This window comes from Bombina bombina, chromosome 7 (genome assembly GCF_027579735.1).
Source record: "Bombina bombina isolate aBomBom1 chromosome 7, aBomBom1.pri, whole genome shotgun sequence".
Classification (NCBI taxonomy): Eukaryota; Metazoa; Chordata; class Amphibia; order Anura; family Bombinatoridae; genus Bombina; species Bombina bombina.
Window position 1 is genome coordinate 285,974,484 of NC_069505.1, and position 16,414 is coordinate 285,990,897.

Below are 16,414 nucleotides of genomic sequence, written 5' to 3' on the forward strand. Positions count from 1 at the left end.
TCATGACGTGCATTTAACTCGTTCATAGCAGTTTGTGTGAACTTTTTTTTTCTTTCATGACTCAGAGCAGTAATTTTAAACAACTTTCTAATTTACTCCTATTATTTTTTTTTCGATCTCTTGGTACCTTTTGTTAAAAAGCAGGGCCGTAAGCTCAGGAGCCGGCTCATTTCTGCACACTATATGGCAGCAGTTTTGCAAGAATGTTATCCATTTGCAAGAGCACTATTTCCTGCTATATAGTGTTCCAGATACGTAGGTATCTCTTCAACACAGAATATCATATGAACGAAGCAAATTTGATAGTAGAAGTAAATTGCAAACTTTTTTTAAAATGGTTTGTTGTGTCTGAATCCTAAAATAAATGTTCATATCCCTTTAAATTATTGTTAACATCCAGTCACATAACTGCCGATAAGATTAAACATTTTTGTAGATCATATTGTGTCATATTTATTGATTAAAAGGGTGGTTAGATCATTATTTTAAATATTTATTAAACTAAGGCATGATTAAGTCTATTAAAATGTGAACAGATCACACAGAGAATTATAAACATTAAAAAAACAAGATATGTCACACAAAAAAAAGACCAAAAGGCGTTTTCAAAAGGGCAACCCTACCCTACTGATTGCAATAAATACAAAATCATGTGGCAAAATTGTTTTCTGATGGATTGGAATACTGTTAACGAGGGGCCTCAACGTAAAGTACCTAAAAGCTTTTAGCTGTGCAAAATCAGGAGAAACCATAAAACATCTCTAAGGAATATAAGTCACTTTGAATTCAGAAGAAATCTTTGAAAACCTGTTTTGAGAACTTCCCATAACAGATTGGAACAGACCCCAGTGTTTGTTGATTGTGTCTGTTTTCTTTAATGAGATTACAATCTGCAGTGATTTACACAGCATTCAGATTAAACAGGCCACTGAGGATCATTTAATTTACAGATGATTGTACGTGACACTAACATGCTCTCTACCATCAGCCAGTAAGGAGTGGGGGTGAAAACCATCTCCCCCAAAGAAAACATGCTGCGCTCTGTTTTGGGATAGAGTATCTATCTTTTGCAGTAATAACACACAAAATAAACAGATTGCTATTTTCTGTGATTATTGAGCGTATAAAAGTAGAATTTTTATGATGTTAACATTAACTGCCAGTATATGCAGTGTTCTCTATCGAAAATGTTGCCAGTCGGATAGCATTCTAAAGTAGCTGGGTGCAGGCAGAGTAATACTCTCTAATTATAGTATTATTAAATTTTCTGCTATCCAAAGCACAAATTAGTTGCATAAATTAACACTGAATGATAATTAATGTGTATATATATATATATATATATATATATATAAAATAAACATTGAAAATCGATATATATATATATATATATATATATATATATATATATATATAAATATTAGACAATTTTAGCTTATTTTTCACTAACATTTTAAAATCAGCCGGGTGGTGCGCCCATTAAGGGCTATATTAAAAGTGGAGCGCACAAGCGATAAGAGGTATTTTGCGGCTCTTCGCACGTTGAAAACAGCACGCGTATTTACGAATTGAAAGTAAACACATTTGTTTGAGTGCAATCGAACTTAAAACACATCAGATTAGCGCAACTTTAACACTCTGGGTAACTGTTATGCAAGAAAAAAAAGTTGCACAAAACATCTTATTAAATATAAAATATTTTAAAAATTAATAAACATTATTGCAGACATCCATTATTTATTTTGTTTTTCTTATAATGTGTTTTTCCACAGCCCTAGAGAGGCTGGAAGTCATATTTCAGGATCCAGAAATATAACCCTGCATCAGTTCTTATGTCTGATGATGACAGGTTTCTCAGACTCTGATATTTAAAACCAATTCTAATTGTTTTGCAGTACATAAACATACAAACAAATACCTCCAAAAATGTATTTATAAAAAGAAGGCCCTATACAAAACCAGAATGTCAGAAATGACAAGTATGATTTCCAGCCAATGTCAAAAGAAGGCAGCTCTTTCTAAAACCAGATGGGTTCACTACAGGAGTTGATCACTAAAGCCAAAGGCGGAAAAAAAAAAGCCGCCTCACGGTGAAACAACAACAACAAAACACAGGTACACAATAGGTATCTTCACCTTTATACTCACAAACAGGAAGCGCCTATCTGGTGCTGTAGGAACAGGCTGGGTCCTCTCAGTTACCAGCAAACTGACCAGTTACAAACAGGAAGCGCCTATCAGCTACTGTAGGAACAGGCTGGTACCTACGGTCTCAGTTACCAGCAAACTGACCACTCACAAACAGGAAGCGCCTGTCTGCTGCTGTAGGAACAGGCTGGTACCTCACAGTTATCGGCAAACTGACCACTCACAAATAGGAAGCACCTATCTGCTACTGTTGGAACAGGCTGGTACCTCCTCAGTTACCAGCAAACTGACCAGTCACAAACGGGAAGTGCCTATCTGCTGCTGTAGGAACAGGCCGGTACCTCTCAGTTACCAGCAAACTGACCACTCACAAACAGGAAGTGCCTGTCTGCTGCTGTAGGAACAGGCTAGTATCTCACAGTTATCAACAAACTGACCACTCACAAACAGGAAGTTCCTATTTGCTACTCTAGGAACAGGCTGGTATCTCTTAGTTACCAGCAAACTGACCAGTTACAAACAGGAAGTGCCTATCAGCTACTGTAGGAACAGGCTGGTACCTCTCAGTTACCAGCAAACTGACCAGTCGCAAACAGGAAGCGCTTATCTGCTGCTGTAGGAACAGGCTGGTACCTCTCAGTTACCAGCAAACTGACCACTCACAAACAGGAAGCACCTATCTGCTGCTGTAGGAACAAGCTGGTACCTCTCAGTTACCAGCAAATTGACCACTCACAAACAGGAAGCGCCTATCTGCTGCTGTAGGAACAGGCTGGTACCTCTCAGTTACCAGCAAACTGACCACTCACAAACAGGAAGCGCCTGTCTGCTGCTGTAGGAACAAGCTGGTACCTCTCAGTTACCAGCAAACTGACCACTCACAAATTGGAAGCGCCTGTCTGGTGCTGTAGGAACAGCCTAGTAACTCTCAGTTATCAGCAAACTGACCACTCACAAACAGGAAGTGCCTATCTACTGCTGTATGAACAGGCTGGTGCCTCTCAGTTACCAGCAAACTTATCACTCACAAACAGGAAGTACCTATCTACTGCTGTAGGAACAGGTTGGGTCCTCTCATTTGCTGACTCTCTAAGGTGTTGGATACATCTTTAAACCTGGAACATGCAGCAAGGAAAACGACTGGATGTTTGAATTGTTCTTTCATGTTAGGGAGTTTTTTTCTTTTAATAAATAAAAAAAAAAAAGTAAATATACTGTGAACACAGCTGTTAAATGCAGATATATATTTTTAGCATATATACAAAGCTTAATGTCTGGTTAACATAACACTCAACCATCATGTTATGGTCATATGTCTGTTAACGCAAATGGCTGTATTTATGTCTGTCCCTTGCCTCCTTTTGTCGCTTGTATTTAAAGGGACAGTCAACACCAGAATTTTTGTTGTTTAAAAAGATAGATAATCCCTTTATTACCCATTCCCCAGTTTTGCATAACCAACACTGTTATATTAATACACTTTTTACTGCTGTGACTATCTTGTATCTAAGCATCTTCTGACCGCCCCTAATCACATGACTTTTAGTTATTATCTATTGACTTGCAGTTTAGCCAATTAGTGCAGTGTCTGCCACAACTCACGGGCGTGATCACAATGCTATCTATATGGTTTACCTGAACTACTCTCCCCTGCTGTGAAAAGCAAATACAAAAGCATGTGATTAGAGGCGGCCTTCAAGGGCTTAGAAATTATCATATGAGCCTTTCTAGGTTTGCTCTCAACTAGAATACCAAGAGAACAAAGCAAAATTGGTGATAAAAGTAAATTGGAAAGTTGTTTAAAATTACATGCCCTATTTGAAAAATAAAAGTTTTTTTGGGCCTTGACTGTCCCTTTAAGGACAGCACCTTATGTCTTATTACTGTCTCATTATAGGGTCTCTGTGCCTCATGCGTGCTACCGGTGAGGAACTTCACTCTGAAGGTCTCTCCTCCACCTCCCTGTTGGATGTGTCCTCCTTATCCCACCTAGAAACACTGGACTCTGCAGAGCATGGGGGTGAGGGATACCAAGAGCCAGATATTCTCCAGGGACTTTTCCATGAATCTCATGGCTCTGGTTTCTCCAGCCAAGAGACTGAAGAGTCCACCATACTCCAATCCCCACAGTACTTCTGGGAAGAGGAAGGAAAGAGGATGAATGTGAGCAAGGAGAACACCAGCTGGACACACACAGGTAGGATGGGCAACCTTTGGGATTGGATGATCCTTAAAGTGAAAGTCATATTTGGAATTATATATGCTTACAATTGTCCTGGAAAGCTTAAAGGGACAGTACACTGTAAAATTGTTTTTATATTAATGTATTTTCAATGACTTGTTATACCAGCTGCAGAGTATAAAATGTATTAGAAATTGCATTTTCAGGTATTTATTTGTGTACATGAAGTAGCTGGTTTTGTGCTTTTAAACCACAGCCTATTACAATGGGTTGAGCTTCAGGCAATATCATATCTTATTATGTTACCACTTTGTGTACACACGCTTGCTTCCTTATCTTATATTTGTCTGGAAAACTAAAGTTCAATACATAGAGAGAACAATGGAACATTATCATTGTATTACTTAACTATCCTGCACCCCACTGAGAGTGTAATTTCTTTTACAATATATGACAAGTCCACGGATTTCATCCTTACTTATGGGATATCGCCTAATGGTCAGCAGGAGGAGGCAAAGAGCACCACAGCAGAGCTGTATATATAACTCCTCCCTTCCCTCCCACTCCAGTCATTCTCTTTGCCTGTGTTAGTGTAGGAAGAGGTAAAGTGAGGTGTTAGTTTAGATTCTTCAATCAAGATTTTATTGTTTTTTAAATGGTGCCAGTGAGTACTATTTTTCTCAGGGGAGAGCATCAGGTGTTTCAATAATGGGAACTGAGGAGATTCTACATTCTCTGTTCACTCCCCATGCTGGTGCTGCCCTGCTGATGGTCTTATCAGATATTACATAAGGCCCTGTTTGTACCCACAGAACTACAGGAGGTGATGACAAGAGACCTCTTCTTCGTGTGGGACAGGTACACATTGTGATCAACACTGCGGATTATACTCTTACCCTTATATTTGTGTATTATCTATTAGTGTATCTAATCATGTTCCTTTGTGATTAGATACACCAATAGATAATACACAAATATAAGGGTAAGTGTATAATCCGCTCATTTCCAACTTGACTATCAGTAACAAATACCCATATTATCCACACTATACATGTGGATGTTCATTTACTTTGCATAGCCATACTTAACAAGGTATTTTGACAAACCAGAAGAATCCTTTATTCGAGTTTCTATGTGTTTTTAAATTGCACACACTCACACAGTGATTTTATTAAATTTTTGGAGTAATAAAAGTTATGTTTTAATTTTAATTTGACCCTTTTGGTCTAATCCACACAGTCTGTAACTTTAACAATTAGGGACATTAGAAGTGCTATACAAGTGCACCTTTTTGGTCTCAATCCCTCTAGTGATTTAGACTATACCTGCAAATTGACTTTGTGCACCAGCACTCTAGCTCATAAGGTATATATACTCATTAAACCAGACAGAGCACCCCGTTCCCAATATTGGTGTAGTGCTATTTCCACTTTTCTTTCTTGAACTTTTTATCTGAAGGCTGACACTGGGGTCTGTTTGGGGAGTTATTACTCCGTGGCTGCATTATTCATTTTGGCACAGTTTTTTGAGGGGACACATTGGTTATTACAGTCGGGTCTACCCGATATTAATATTCCCACGCGGTTGTTTCTATGGGCTTAAGTTTGCGCGCTTAGTCGCGCATTTGTTTTTCCGGCTTCCGACAGTCATGGAGGTCTTAGGCAGCAGTTGTATTTGAAGCTCCAGTGTTTCCTATGTCCACTTGGCCTTAGTTGATCAAGATCGCAAGCAGACTTAGGCAGCATTTCTCGGAGGGCCTCCTTGTTGGTTGAGAGTAAGGTAGGCGCCACAGCAGAGCTGTGGCTTTGTGCAGGGGTTATTTTTAGTCATAGCAATAATAAGGGCTATTGTAACCTAGCGAATGTGAATAGGCTCTGTTATATCAACTTCCTATTCTAATTGTTGAACACTTGCAGTAAAACTTATATCGTTTTACAATTTAAAGGCACAGCACATTTTTGTTGTTGTTATTTCAATAGCTGTACACGACCTATATTGCACTTTGTTTTTCTTTTTAGCATGGCTGACCTACTGGAACATACTTGTTCTATGTGTTTTTATCTGCCAATGTGGAACCCCCTCTTACATTTTGTCCCTCATGTACTGAGAGGGCTTTACAGTTTAAAGACCAGATTTTCTTTAAAGATAACATATCTAAGGATGCTTCTCAGCTTGATGAGACTCAGGGTATGCCGCAAATTTCTCCCCAAGCGTCACAGCCTTTAACACTCGCTCAGGCGCCATCAACTGCGTCCGCCTCATTTACCCTACAGGATATGGCGGCAATTATGTCATCCACTCTTACAGAAGTTTTGTCTAAGTTACCAGTGTTGCAGGGCAAACGTGGTAGAAGAGAGGAACAGGTGGTCCAGGCGACTTCTGACTCTCTGATGGCGATCTCCGACATACACTCCCAGGGCTCTGAAGTGGGAGGTAGGGAGAATCTATCTGAAGGGGAATTGTCTGACTCAGGTAGTACATTGCCCCAGGCAGATTCGGACGTGATGTCCTTTAGATTTAAGCTTGAACACATCCGTCTGTTGTTGCGGAAGGTTTTGCTGATTCTGGACGACTGTGACTCTATTGTGGTGCCACCAGAGAAATTGTGTAAGATGGACAAATACTTAGAGGTCCATTCTTATTCTGATGTTTTTCCAGTTCCTAAGAGAATTTCGGAAATTATTACACGGGAATGGGAAAGACCGGGTATTCCGTTTTCACCTTCCCCTTCCTTTAAGAAAATGTACCCTATAGCTGACACTGTTTGGTATTCTTGGCAAACGGTCCCTAAGGTGGAAGGAGCTATATCTACCCTGGCTAAGCGTACGATTATCCCTATTGAGGACAGTTGTGCTTTCAAAGACCCTATGGATAAAAAGTTGGAGGGTCTTCTAAAAAAGCTAGTGCAAATGATTTGTATAAGAGCGCCACAGGCTAAGGTAAACAACAGGTTAATATACCAACAACACCACTAGTATCCTAAAGGTGTATTTAAATATTTCTCCACCAACAAGGTATATTACTCTCAATGTTTATTTACATATACATAAAATCATTATTACATAAAAACTATTAAAAAAGTCTATTAACATCAGACATCAAGACTTAGAGTATGATTAATATAATAAAAATTATAAGGATAAAGATAAAAGTCACCTAAGCAGATATCTATTAATTGATAAAAAATACTAATGGTGGGTAATCCTCTCGTGTTCCGAAGGAGTTAACCAATACGTATACCATATTACATAAAACATATGAATCATGTTACATAATGCATATGAATCAGGCACTAATGTGATAACCCAATAGTGAGAGTAAAATAAAAATAAAAGGCCCTATTCAAGGGCCGAAACGCGTAGACGATCCAGGAAGGATTTATAAGGCTCATATACTATCAGGACCACAGCAATTTGGGTAAGCCTACTACCTATAGATCTTATCCCATAGGCCTTTTGTGAGTGTATTCTCTTGTTTATCCCTTAGGATATCATTTTCATTATAAACCAGGACACCGGATCATCACCAATATAGGATTGTTTCATTGATTCAGGATTTTGGACTTTATTGGACTCACTTTGGGGACATTGTTCTATTATTTGCTTATTTGTTCAATTTTTTGTTTAATTGAATTGCTCATTATTATTTGGATGTTTAGATTTATTTGTTAGTAGAGTTTTATTGCAACCTGTACCTTAGGAATAAGGGTTTATTATTTAAATCACTGTGGTTTAATCCACACTTGTGTTAATTATTTACAACACAAAACTGTTTATAACAATTGCTTATTTTTAACCTTTTTTGATCATACCGGTATTTGATCTTCACACACCCTTTTTTTTCACGTCAATTTTTCACGTTATTTCATCATTTTTTCATAATTTTTTTCACTGTTTAACGTAATATTTTCAGAGGTTTGTGGATTTTTTTACTTTTAACACAAAGGATTGCAGTTTTTGTTTTGCATTTTTTTACCCCCATTTTGACACTAATTATTATTATTTTATTTTTATTTTACTCTCACTATTGGGTTATCACATTAGTGCCCGATTCATATGCATTATGTAACATGATTCATATGTATTATGTAATATGGTATATTGGTTAACTCCTTCGGAACACGAGAGGATTACCCACCATTAGTATTTTTTATCAATTAATAGATATCTGCTTAGGTCTTGATGTCTGATGTTAATAGACTTTTTTAATAGTTTTTATGTAATAATGATTTTATGTATATAAACATTGAGAGTAATATACCTTGTTGGTGGAGAAATATTTAAATACACCTTTAGGATACTAGTGGTGTTGTTGGTATATTAACCTGTTGTTTACCTTAGCCTGTGGCGCTCCTATACAAACCATTTGCACTAGATTTCCTTTAGGACCTATTAGGGGGTCTGTTTATAGAGTAGCAGGTAAACTAATCCAGGCGCTAGTTGCTCACCCTCGAATCTTCTAAAAAAGCTATTTATTCATCAAGGGTTTCTATTACAACTGACGGCCTGCATTGTACCAGTCACAACTGCGGCTGCCTTTTGGTTTGACGCCTTAGAAGAGTCCCTTAAGACTTAGACTTCTTTAGAGGAAATAATGGATAGAATAAAGGCTAATTCTTTTGTTACAGATGCCGCCTTCAAGATCGCCAAATTGGCGGCTAAGACTGCAGGTTTTTCCATTTTAGCGAGCAGAGCCTTATGATTAAAATCTTGGTCTGCGGATGTGTCCTCTAAATCTATGCTTTTGGCTATTCCTTTCAAGGGACAGACCCTATTCGGGCCGGACTTGAAAAAGATCGTTTCTGACATTACGGGAGGCAAGGGTCACCTCCTACCTCAGGATAAAACGTCTAAGCAGAAGGGTAGACAGAGTAATTTTCGTTCCTTTCGAAATTTCAAGGGAGTCCCCTCTTCCTCTTCCGTTAAACAGGAAGGGGATTTTACACAAGCCAAGTCCGTCATACATTAGCCAGGAAATAGTTAATAACTATTTAGTAACTATTCTATCTAGTTAAAATAAATACAAACTTGCCTGTAAAATAAAAATAAACCCTAAGCTAGCTACAATGTAACTATTAGTTATATTGTAGCTAGATTAGGGTTTATTTTACAGGTAAGTATTTAGTTTTAAATAGGAATAATTTAGTTAATTATAGTAATTTTATTTAGATTTATTTAAATTATATTTAAGTTAGGGGGTGTTAGGGTTAGACTTAGATTTAGGGGTTAATAACTTTAGTATAGTGGTGGCGACGTTGGGGACGGCAGATTAGGGGTTAATAAATGTCGGTAGGTGCCGGCGATGTTAGGGACGGCAGATTAGGGGTTAATAATATTTAACTAATGTTTGCAAGGTGGGAGTGCGGCGGTTTAGGGGTTAATATGTTTATTTTAGTGGCGGCGATGTCCGGTTCGGCAGATTAGGGGTTAAAAAATTTCTTTTAGTGTTTGCGATGTTTGTGAGGGGGGCTCGGTTTAGGGGTTAATAGGTATATTATGGGTGTTAGTGTACTATTTAGCACTTTAGGTACGAGTTTTATGCTACGGCATTGTAGTGTAAAACTCTTAACTACTGACTTTAAAATGCGGTACCAGTCTTGACAGGAGAGGGTCTACCGCTCACTTTTTGGCAGACTCGTAATACCGGTGCTATGCAAGTTTCTTTAAAAAAATAGTATACGCAATTTACGTAAGTGGATTTGCGGTATTTCCAAGTCTGGCCAAAAAAGTGAGCGGTACACCTGCAAGACTCGTAATACCAGCGGGCGTTAAAAAGCAGCGTTGGGACCGGCCAACTCTGCTTTTTAAGCCTAACGCAAGACTCGTAATCTAGCCGATAGTGTTCACGCCCGCGGAGTTACTTAGGAGTCAGCACTGATTGGCTAAAATGCAAGTCTGTGGAATTAATAAAGCTTTATAAGACAAGCTAGGATTGGTCCACCAGCCAGACATCTTGTATATACAGCTCGCAGCCTCTGCTGTCTGTCAGCAGTCACCGCACTGAATTATTCAGTGAGAGTAGAACTGGGGCATTTAAATTTTAATTACATACAGTGAGTCTGGCAGCCTCCTGTGATCTGCAGTAAAATGAGAGCGTAGGAGCGTGTCCTGTAAGAATGTGACCCAAGGTGATTTGTAACATAGTTTGATGGTGGACAGGAGCAATGGGAAAAACGTTAAAATCCACAAAGTCTTAGGACATTTTAATATAATGCTTTTTTTAAAAAATATTTTTTTATTTCAGGTTCATTTCAAGATATACAAACAGTATAAATAAATACAGTACAGACAGTGTGATGCATGCATCACATAAAGCAAATGTTCAATTTACAATATACACTTCAAGAAAGAAATTCCAAAATATATAAGCAGTATGCCAATCAACCTATTACCCTTGTGGGTGACACACAAGGCCACTACTGGACCTCCTAAGGTTATATAAGTTCATTTCAAATAAATTATACCACTCTTGGGTCTCAGATGATAAAGCTCTTTTCTGTAGAGCACACAGACAAACTATGTGCTCTGTGAGTGTGGTAATGCTTGGTAGAGACAAACTGTGTGCCCAGCGTGGTTGGTATAAGGGGCACTGTAACACAAAACAGGGAAACTGTCGACCCAGCTATATTTACATAGCCTAGTGTTGCAGATAAACAATACACTCAGTGAGAGTGGTACTAGATATAATGTACATGCATGTGATACAGTGATATAATGTACATGTATGTGATACAGTAATATAATGTACATGTATGTGATACAGACATATAATGTACATGCATGTGATACAGTGATATAATGTACATGTATGTGATACAGTAATATAATGTACATGTATGTGATACAGATATATAATGTACATGTGTATGATACAGAGATATGATGTGCATGTGTATGCTACAGACATATAATGTACATGTATGTGATACAGAGATATGTACATGTATGTGATACAGATATATAATGTACATGTATGTGATACAGACATATAATGTACATGTATGTGATACAGACATATAATGTACATGTATGTGATACAGAGATATAATGTACATGTATGTGATACAGATATATAATGTACATGTGTATGATACAGAGATATGATGTGCAAGTGTATGCTACAGACATATAATGTACATGTATGTGATACAGAGATATGTACATGTATGTGATACAGATATATAATGTACATGTATGTGATACAGATATATAATGTACATGTATGTGATACAGAGATATAATGTACATGTATGTGATACCGAGATATGTACATGTATGTGATACAGATATATAATGTACATGTATGTGATACAGATATATAATGTACATGTATGTGATACAGAGATATAATGTACATGTATGTGATACAGAGATATAATGTACATGTATGTGATACAGTGATATAATGTACATGTATGTGATACAGAGATATAATGTACAGGTATGTGATACAGATATATAGGCCTCTAGTTATGAAGCTCTGTACTTACCTGCCTTCGCCGGCCCCAATATGCCCGCCTAAGTTCGCCTGCCGCAGACCTGAATACGCTCGCCAAATTTATCAATAAAGCTGTCAAAAAGCAGCGCACCAAGTACGGAGCGATGAGCAGCGGACTGTGTTATTTATCAGTCATCGATCTCGCTGCTCTTCGGCTTTTTCCCAGCTTTATTGATACCCCTGTTACTAAGCACCCACACTATACTGTACTGTTTTACCCCCTATACCGCCCCCCCCCGGACCCCTCCGCAACTAAATAAAGATTTTAACCCCTAAACCGCCGCTCCCGGACCCCGCCGCAACTATAATAAATATATTAACCCCTAAATCACCGCTCCCGGACCCCGCCGCCACCTACATTATACCTATTAACCCCTAATCTGCCCACCTATATTAAAGTTATTAACCCCTATCCTGCGGATCCCGGACCACGCCGCAACTAAATAAATTGTTTAACCCCTAAACCACCGCTCCCGGACCCCGCCGCAACTAAATTAAATGTTTAACCCCTAAACCGCCGCTCCCGGACCCCGCCGCCACCTATATTAAACTTATTAACCCCTAAACCTAAGTCTAACACTAACACCCCCCTAACTTAAATATTATTTAAATAAATCTAAATACATATTACAATTATTAACTAAATTATTCCCATTTAAAACTAAATACTTACCTGTAAAATAAACCCTAAAATAGCTACAATATAACTAATAATTATATTGTAGCTATTTTAGGATTTATTTTTATTTTACAGGCAACTTTGTATTTATTTTGACTAGGTACAATAGCTATTAAATTAAATAGTTATTAACTATTTAATAGCTACCTAGTTAAAATAACTACAAAATTACCTGTAAAATAAAACCTAACCTAAGTTACAAATACACCTAACACTACACTATCATTAAATTAATTTAAAAAATTAACTACAATAAATTAAAATGAAATACAGTTAAATAAACTAAACTATATTACAAAAAAAACAAACACTAAATTACAGAAAATAAAAAAAAATTACAAGAAGTTTAAACTAATTACACCTAATCTAAGCCCCCTAATAAAATAAAAAAGCCCCCCCAAAATAATAAAATGCCCTACCCTATACTAAATTACAAAGTAATCAGCTCTTTTACCAGCCCCTAAAAGGGCTTTTTGCGGGGCATTGCCCCAAAGTAATCAGCTCTTTTACCTGTAAAAAAAAAAAAGAAATACAACTCTCTCCAACATTACAACCCACACACCACTACTCTAAAACCCACTTAACCCCCCCTTAAAAAAACCTAACACTAACCTCCTGAAGATCACCCTACCTTGAGCCGTGTTCACCCAGCCGGGCCGAATTCTTCATCCAAGCAGGGCAGAAGAGGTCCTCCATCCGGCCGAAGTCTTCATCCAAGCGGCGTCTTCTATCTTCAATCATCCGTAGCGGGAGCCATCTTTAATCCAGCCGACGCGGAGCCATCTTCTTCCAACGACGTCCTAACACCGAATGCCTGGTCCTTTAAATGACGTCATGCAAGATGGCGTCCCTCGAATTCCGATTAATTGCATTTAATTTTAGGTAATTGTAGTTCATTTTTTAAATTAATTTAATGATAGTGTAGTGTTAGGTGTATTTGTAACTTAGGTTAGGTTTTATTTTACAAGTAATTTTGTAATTATTTTAACTAGGTAGCTATTAAATAGCTGTTAAACTATTTAATAGCTATTGTACCTAGTTAAAATAAATACAAAGTTGCCTGTAAAATAAAAATAAATCCTAAAATAGCTACAATATAATTATTAGTTATATTGTAGCTATCTTAGGGTTTATTTTACAGGTAAGTATTTAGTTTTAAATAGGAATACTTTAGTTAATAATTGTAATATGTATTTAGATTTATTTAAATAATATTTAAGTTAGGAGGGTATTAGTGTTATTGTTAGACTTAGGTTTAGGGGTTAATAAGTTTAATATAGGTGGCGGCGGGGTCCGGAAGCGGCGGTTTAGGGGTTAAACATTTAATTTAGTTGCGGCGGGGTCCGGGAGCGGTGGTTTAGGGGTTAAACAATTTATTTAATTGCGGCGGGGTCCGGGATCCGCAGGATAGGGGTTAATAACTTTATTAGGTGGTGGCGGTATAGGGGGCGGCAGATTAGGGGTTAATAGGTATAATGTAGGTAGCGGCGGGATCTGGGAGCGGCGGTTTAGAGGTTAATAACTATTATATAGGTGGCAGCGGTGTAGGGGGCAGATTAGGGGTGTTTAGACTCGGGGTACATGTTAGGGTTTTAGGTGCAGACATCTCCCATATAAATCAATGGGATATCGGGCAGCAGCGAACATTAGCTTTCGCTGCTGTCAGACTCCCATTGATTCCTATCGGATCCGCCGCCTCCAGGGCGGCGGATTGAAAACCAGGTACGCTGGGCCGAAATAGTGCCGAGCGTACCTGCTAGTTATTTGATAACTAGCAAAAGTAGTCAGATTGTGCCGAACTTGCGTTCAGCACATCTGGAGTGACGTAAGAATCAATCTGTGTCGGACTGAGACCGGCGGATCGTAGCTTATGTCACTAGATTCTACTTTTGCCGGTCTCTAGCCTTTGATAACTATGGCGACTCAGCCTCGCCACAAATACGCTGCGGAATTCCAGTGTATTTGAGGTTGACGGCTTGATAACTAGAGGCCATAAAGTACATGTTTGTGATACAGATATATAATGTACATGTATGTGATACAGATATATAATGTACATGTGTGTGATACAGAGATATAATGTACATGTGTGTGATACAGAGATATAATGTACATGTATGTGATACAGAGATATAATGTACATGTGTGATAGATATAATGTACAGATTACAGATATAATGTACATGTATGTGATACAGAGATATAATGTACATGTGTGTGATACAAAGATATAATGTACATGTATGTGATACAGATATATAATGTACATGTATGTGATACAGATATATAATGTACATGTATGTGATACAGAGATATGATGTACATGTATGTGATACAGTGATATAATGTACATGTGTGTGATACAGAGATATAATGTACATGTATGTTATACAGATATATAATGTACATGTATGTGATACAGAGATATAATGTACATGTGTGTGATACAAAGATATAATGTACATGTATGTGATACAGATATATAATGTACATGTATGTGATACAGATATATAATGTACATGTATGTGATACAGAGATATGATGTACATGTATGTGACACAGTGATATAATGTACATGTGTGTGATACAGAGATATAATGTACATGTATGTGATACAGATTTATAATGTACATGTATGTGATACAGAGATATAATGTACATGTATGTGATACAGATATATATTGTACATGTATGTGATACAGATATATAATGTACATGTATGTGATACAGTAATATAATGTACATGTATGTGATACAGTGATATAATGTACATGTATGTGATACAGAGATATAATGTACATGTATGTGATACAGATATATAATGTACAGGTATGTGATACAGATATATAATGTACATGCTTGTGATACAGATATATAAAGCACATGTTTGTGATACAGATATATACAGGTAGCCCTCAGTTTACGTCGGGGTTAGGTTCCAGAAGGAATGGTTATAAATCAAAACCGTTGTAAATTGAAACCCAGTTTATAATGTAAGTCAATGGGAAGTGAGGGAGATAGGTTCCAGGCCCCTCTCAAAATTGTCATAAGTAACACCTAATACATTATTTTAAAAGCTTTACAATGAAGACTTTAAATGCTAGATAGCATTATAAACCTAATAAAATAATCACACAACACAGAATATATAATTAAACTAAGTTAAATGAACAAAAACATTTGCTAAACAGCATTATAAACCTAATAAAATAATCACACAACACAGACTTCACTTGCATTTTTCTGCAAACAGTTCTTTCTATGCATTCCAATCTGGACTGAGTTATAGATAGGAAGATCTTGTTCCTTTGAAATCTGCTCGATAGCTCAGGTCTGGTTAAACTGATTAATTTCAACTTGCTTGGCTTTGCTGCAACACAAGCGGACAGCTCCACCTACTGGCTATTTTAATAAATGAACTGCTTCTCAATGCTTTTCAATAGCAGTCACATGACTGGAAAAAAAGGTTGTTATTCTGAAACTTTGTAAATTGAACCGTTGTAAAATGAGGGCCACCTGTAATGTACATGTATGTGATACAGATATATAATGTACATGTATGTGATACAGTGATATAATGTACATGTATGTGATACAGAGATATAATGTACATGTGTGTGATACAGATATATAATGTACATGTGTGTGATACAGATATATAATGTACATGTATGTGATACAGAGATATAATGTACATGCGTGTGATACAGATATATAATGTACATGTGTGTGATACAGAGATATAATGCACATGTATGTGATACAGATATATAATGTACAGGTATGTGATACAGATATATAATGTACAGGTATGTGATACAGATATATAATGTACAGGTATGTGATACAAATATATAATGTACAGGTATGTGATACAGATATATAATGTACAGGTATGTGATACAGAT

The 16,414-nt window shown here is 37.2% G+C and overlaps 1 protein-coding gene across 4 annotated transcripts in view; it reads left to right on the forward strand.

The window, feature by feature from the left end:
- Nucleotides 1–16,414, forward strand: part of PODXL2 (podocalyxin like 2) — a 201,093-nt gene that overhangs the window by 63,044 nt on the left and 121,635 nt on the right. For all 4 annotated transcript variants that reach the window (XM_053720820.1, XM_053720818.1, XM_053720819.1 and 1 more), the window contains exon 2: nt 4,046–4,345. In XM_053720820.1, coding sequence (XP_053576795.1) covers nt 4,060–4,345 — 286 coding nt within the window. In that variant the 5' untranslated portion in view covers nt 4,046–4,059. The remainder of the gene's footprint in view (nt 1–4,045; nt 4,346–16,414) is intronic.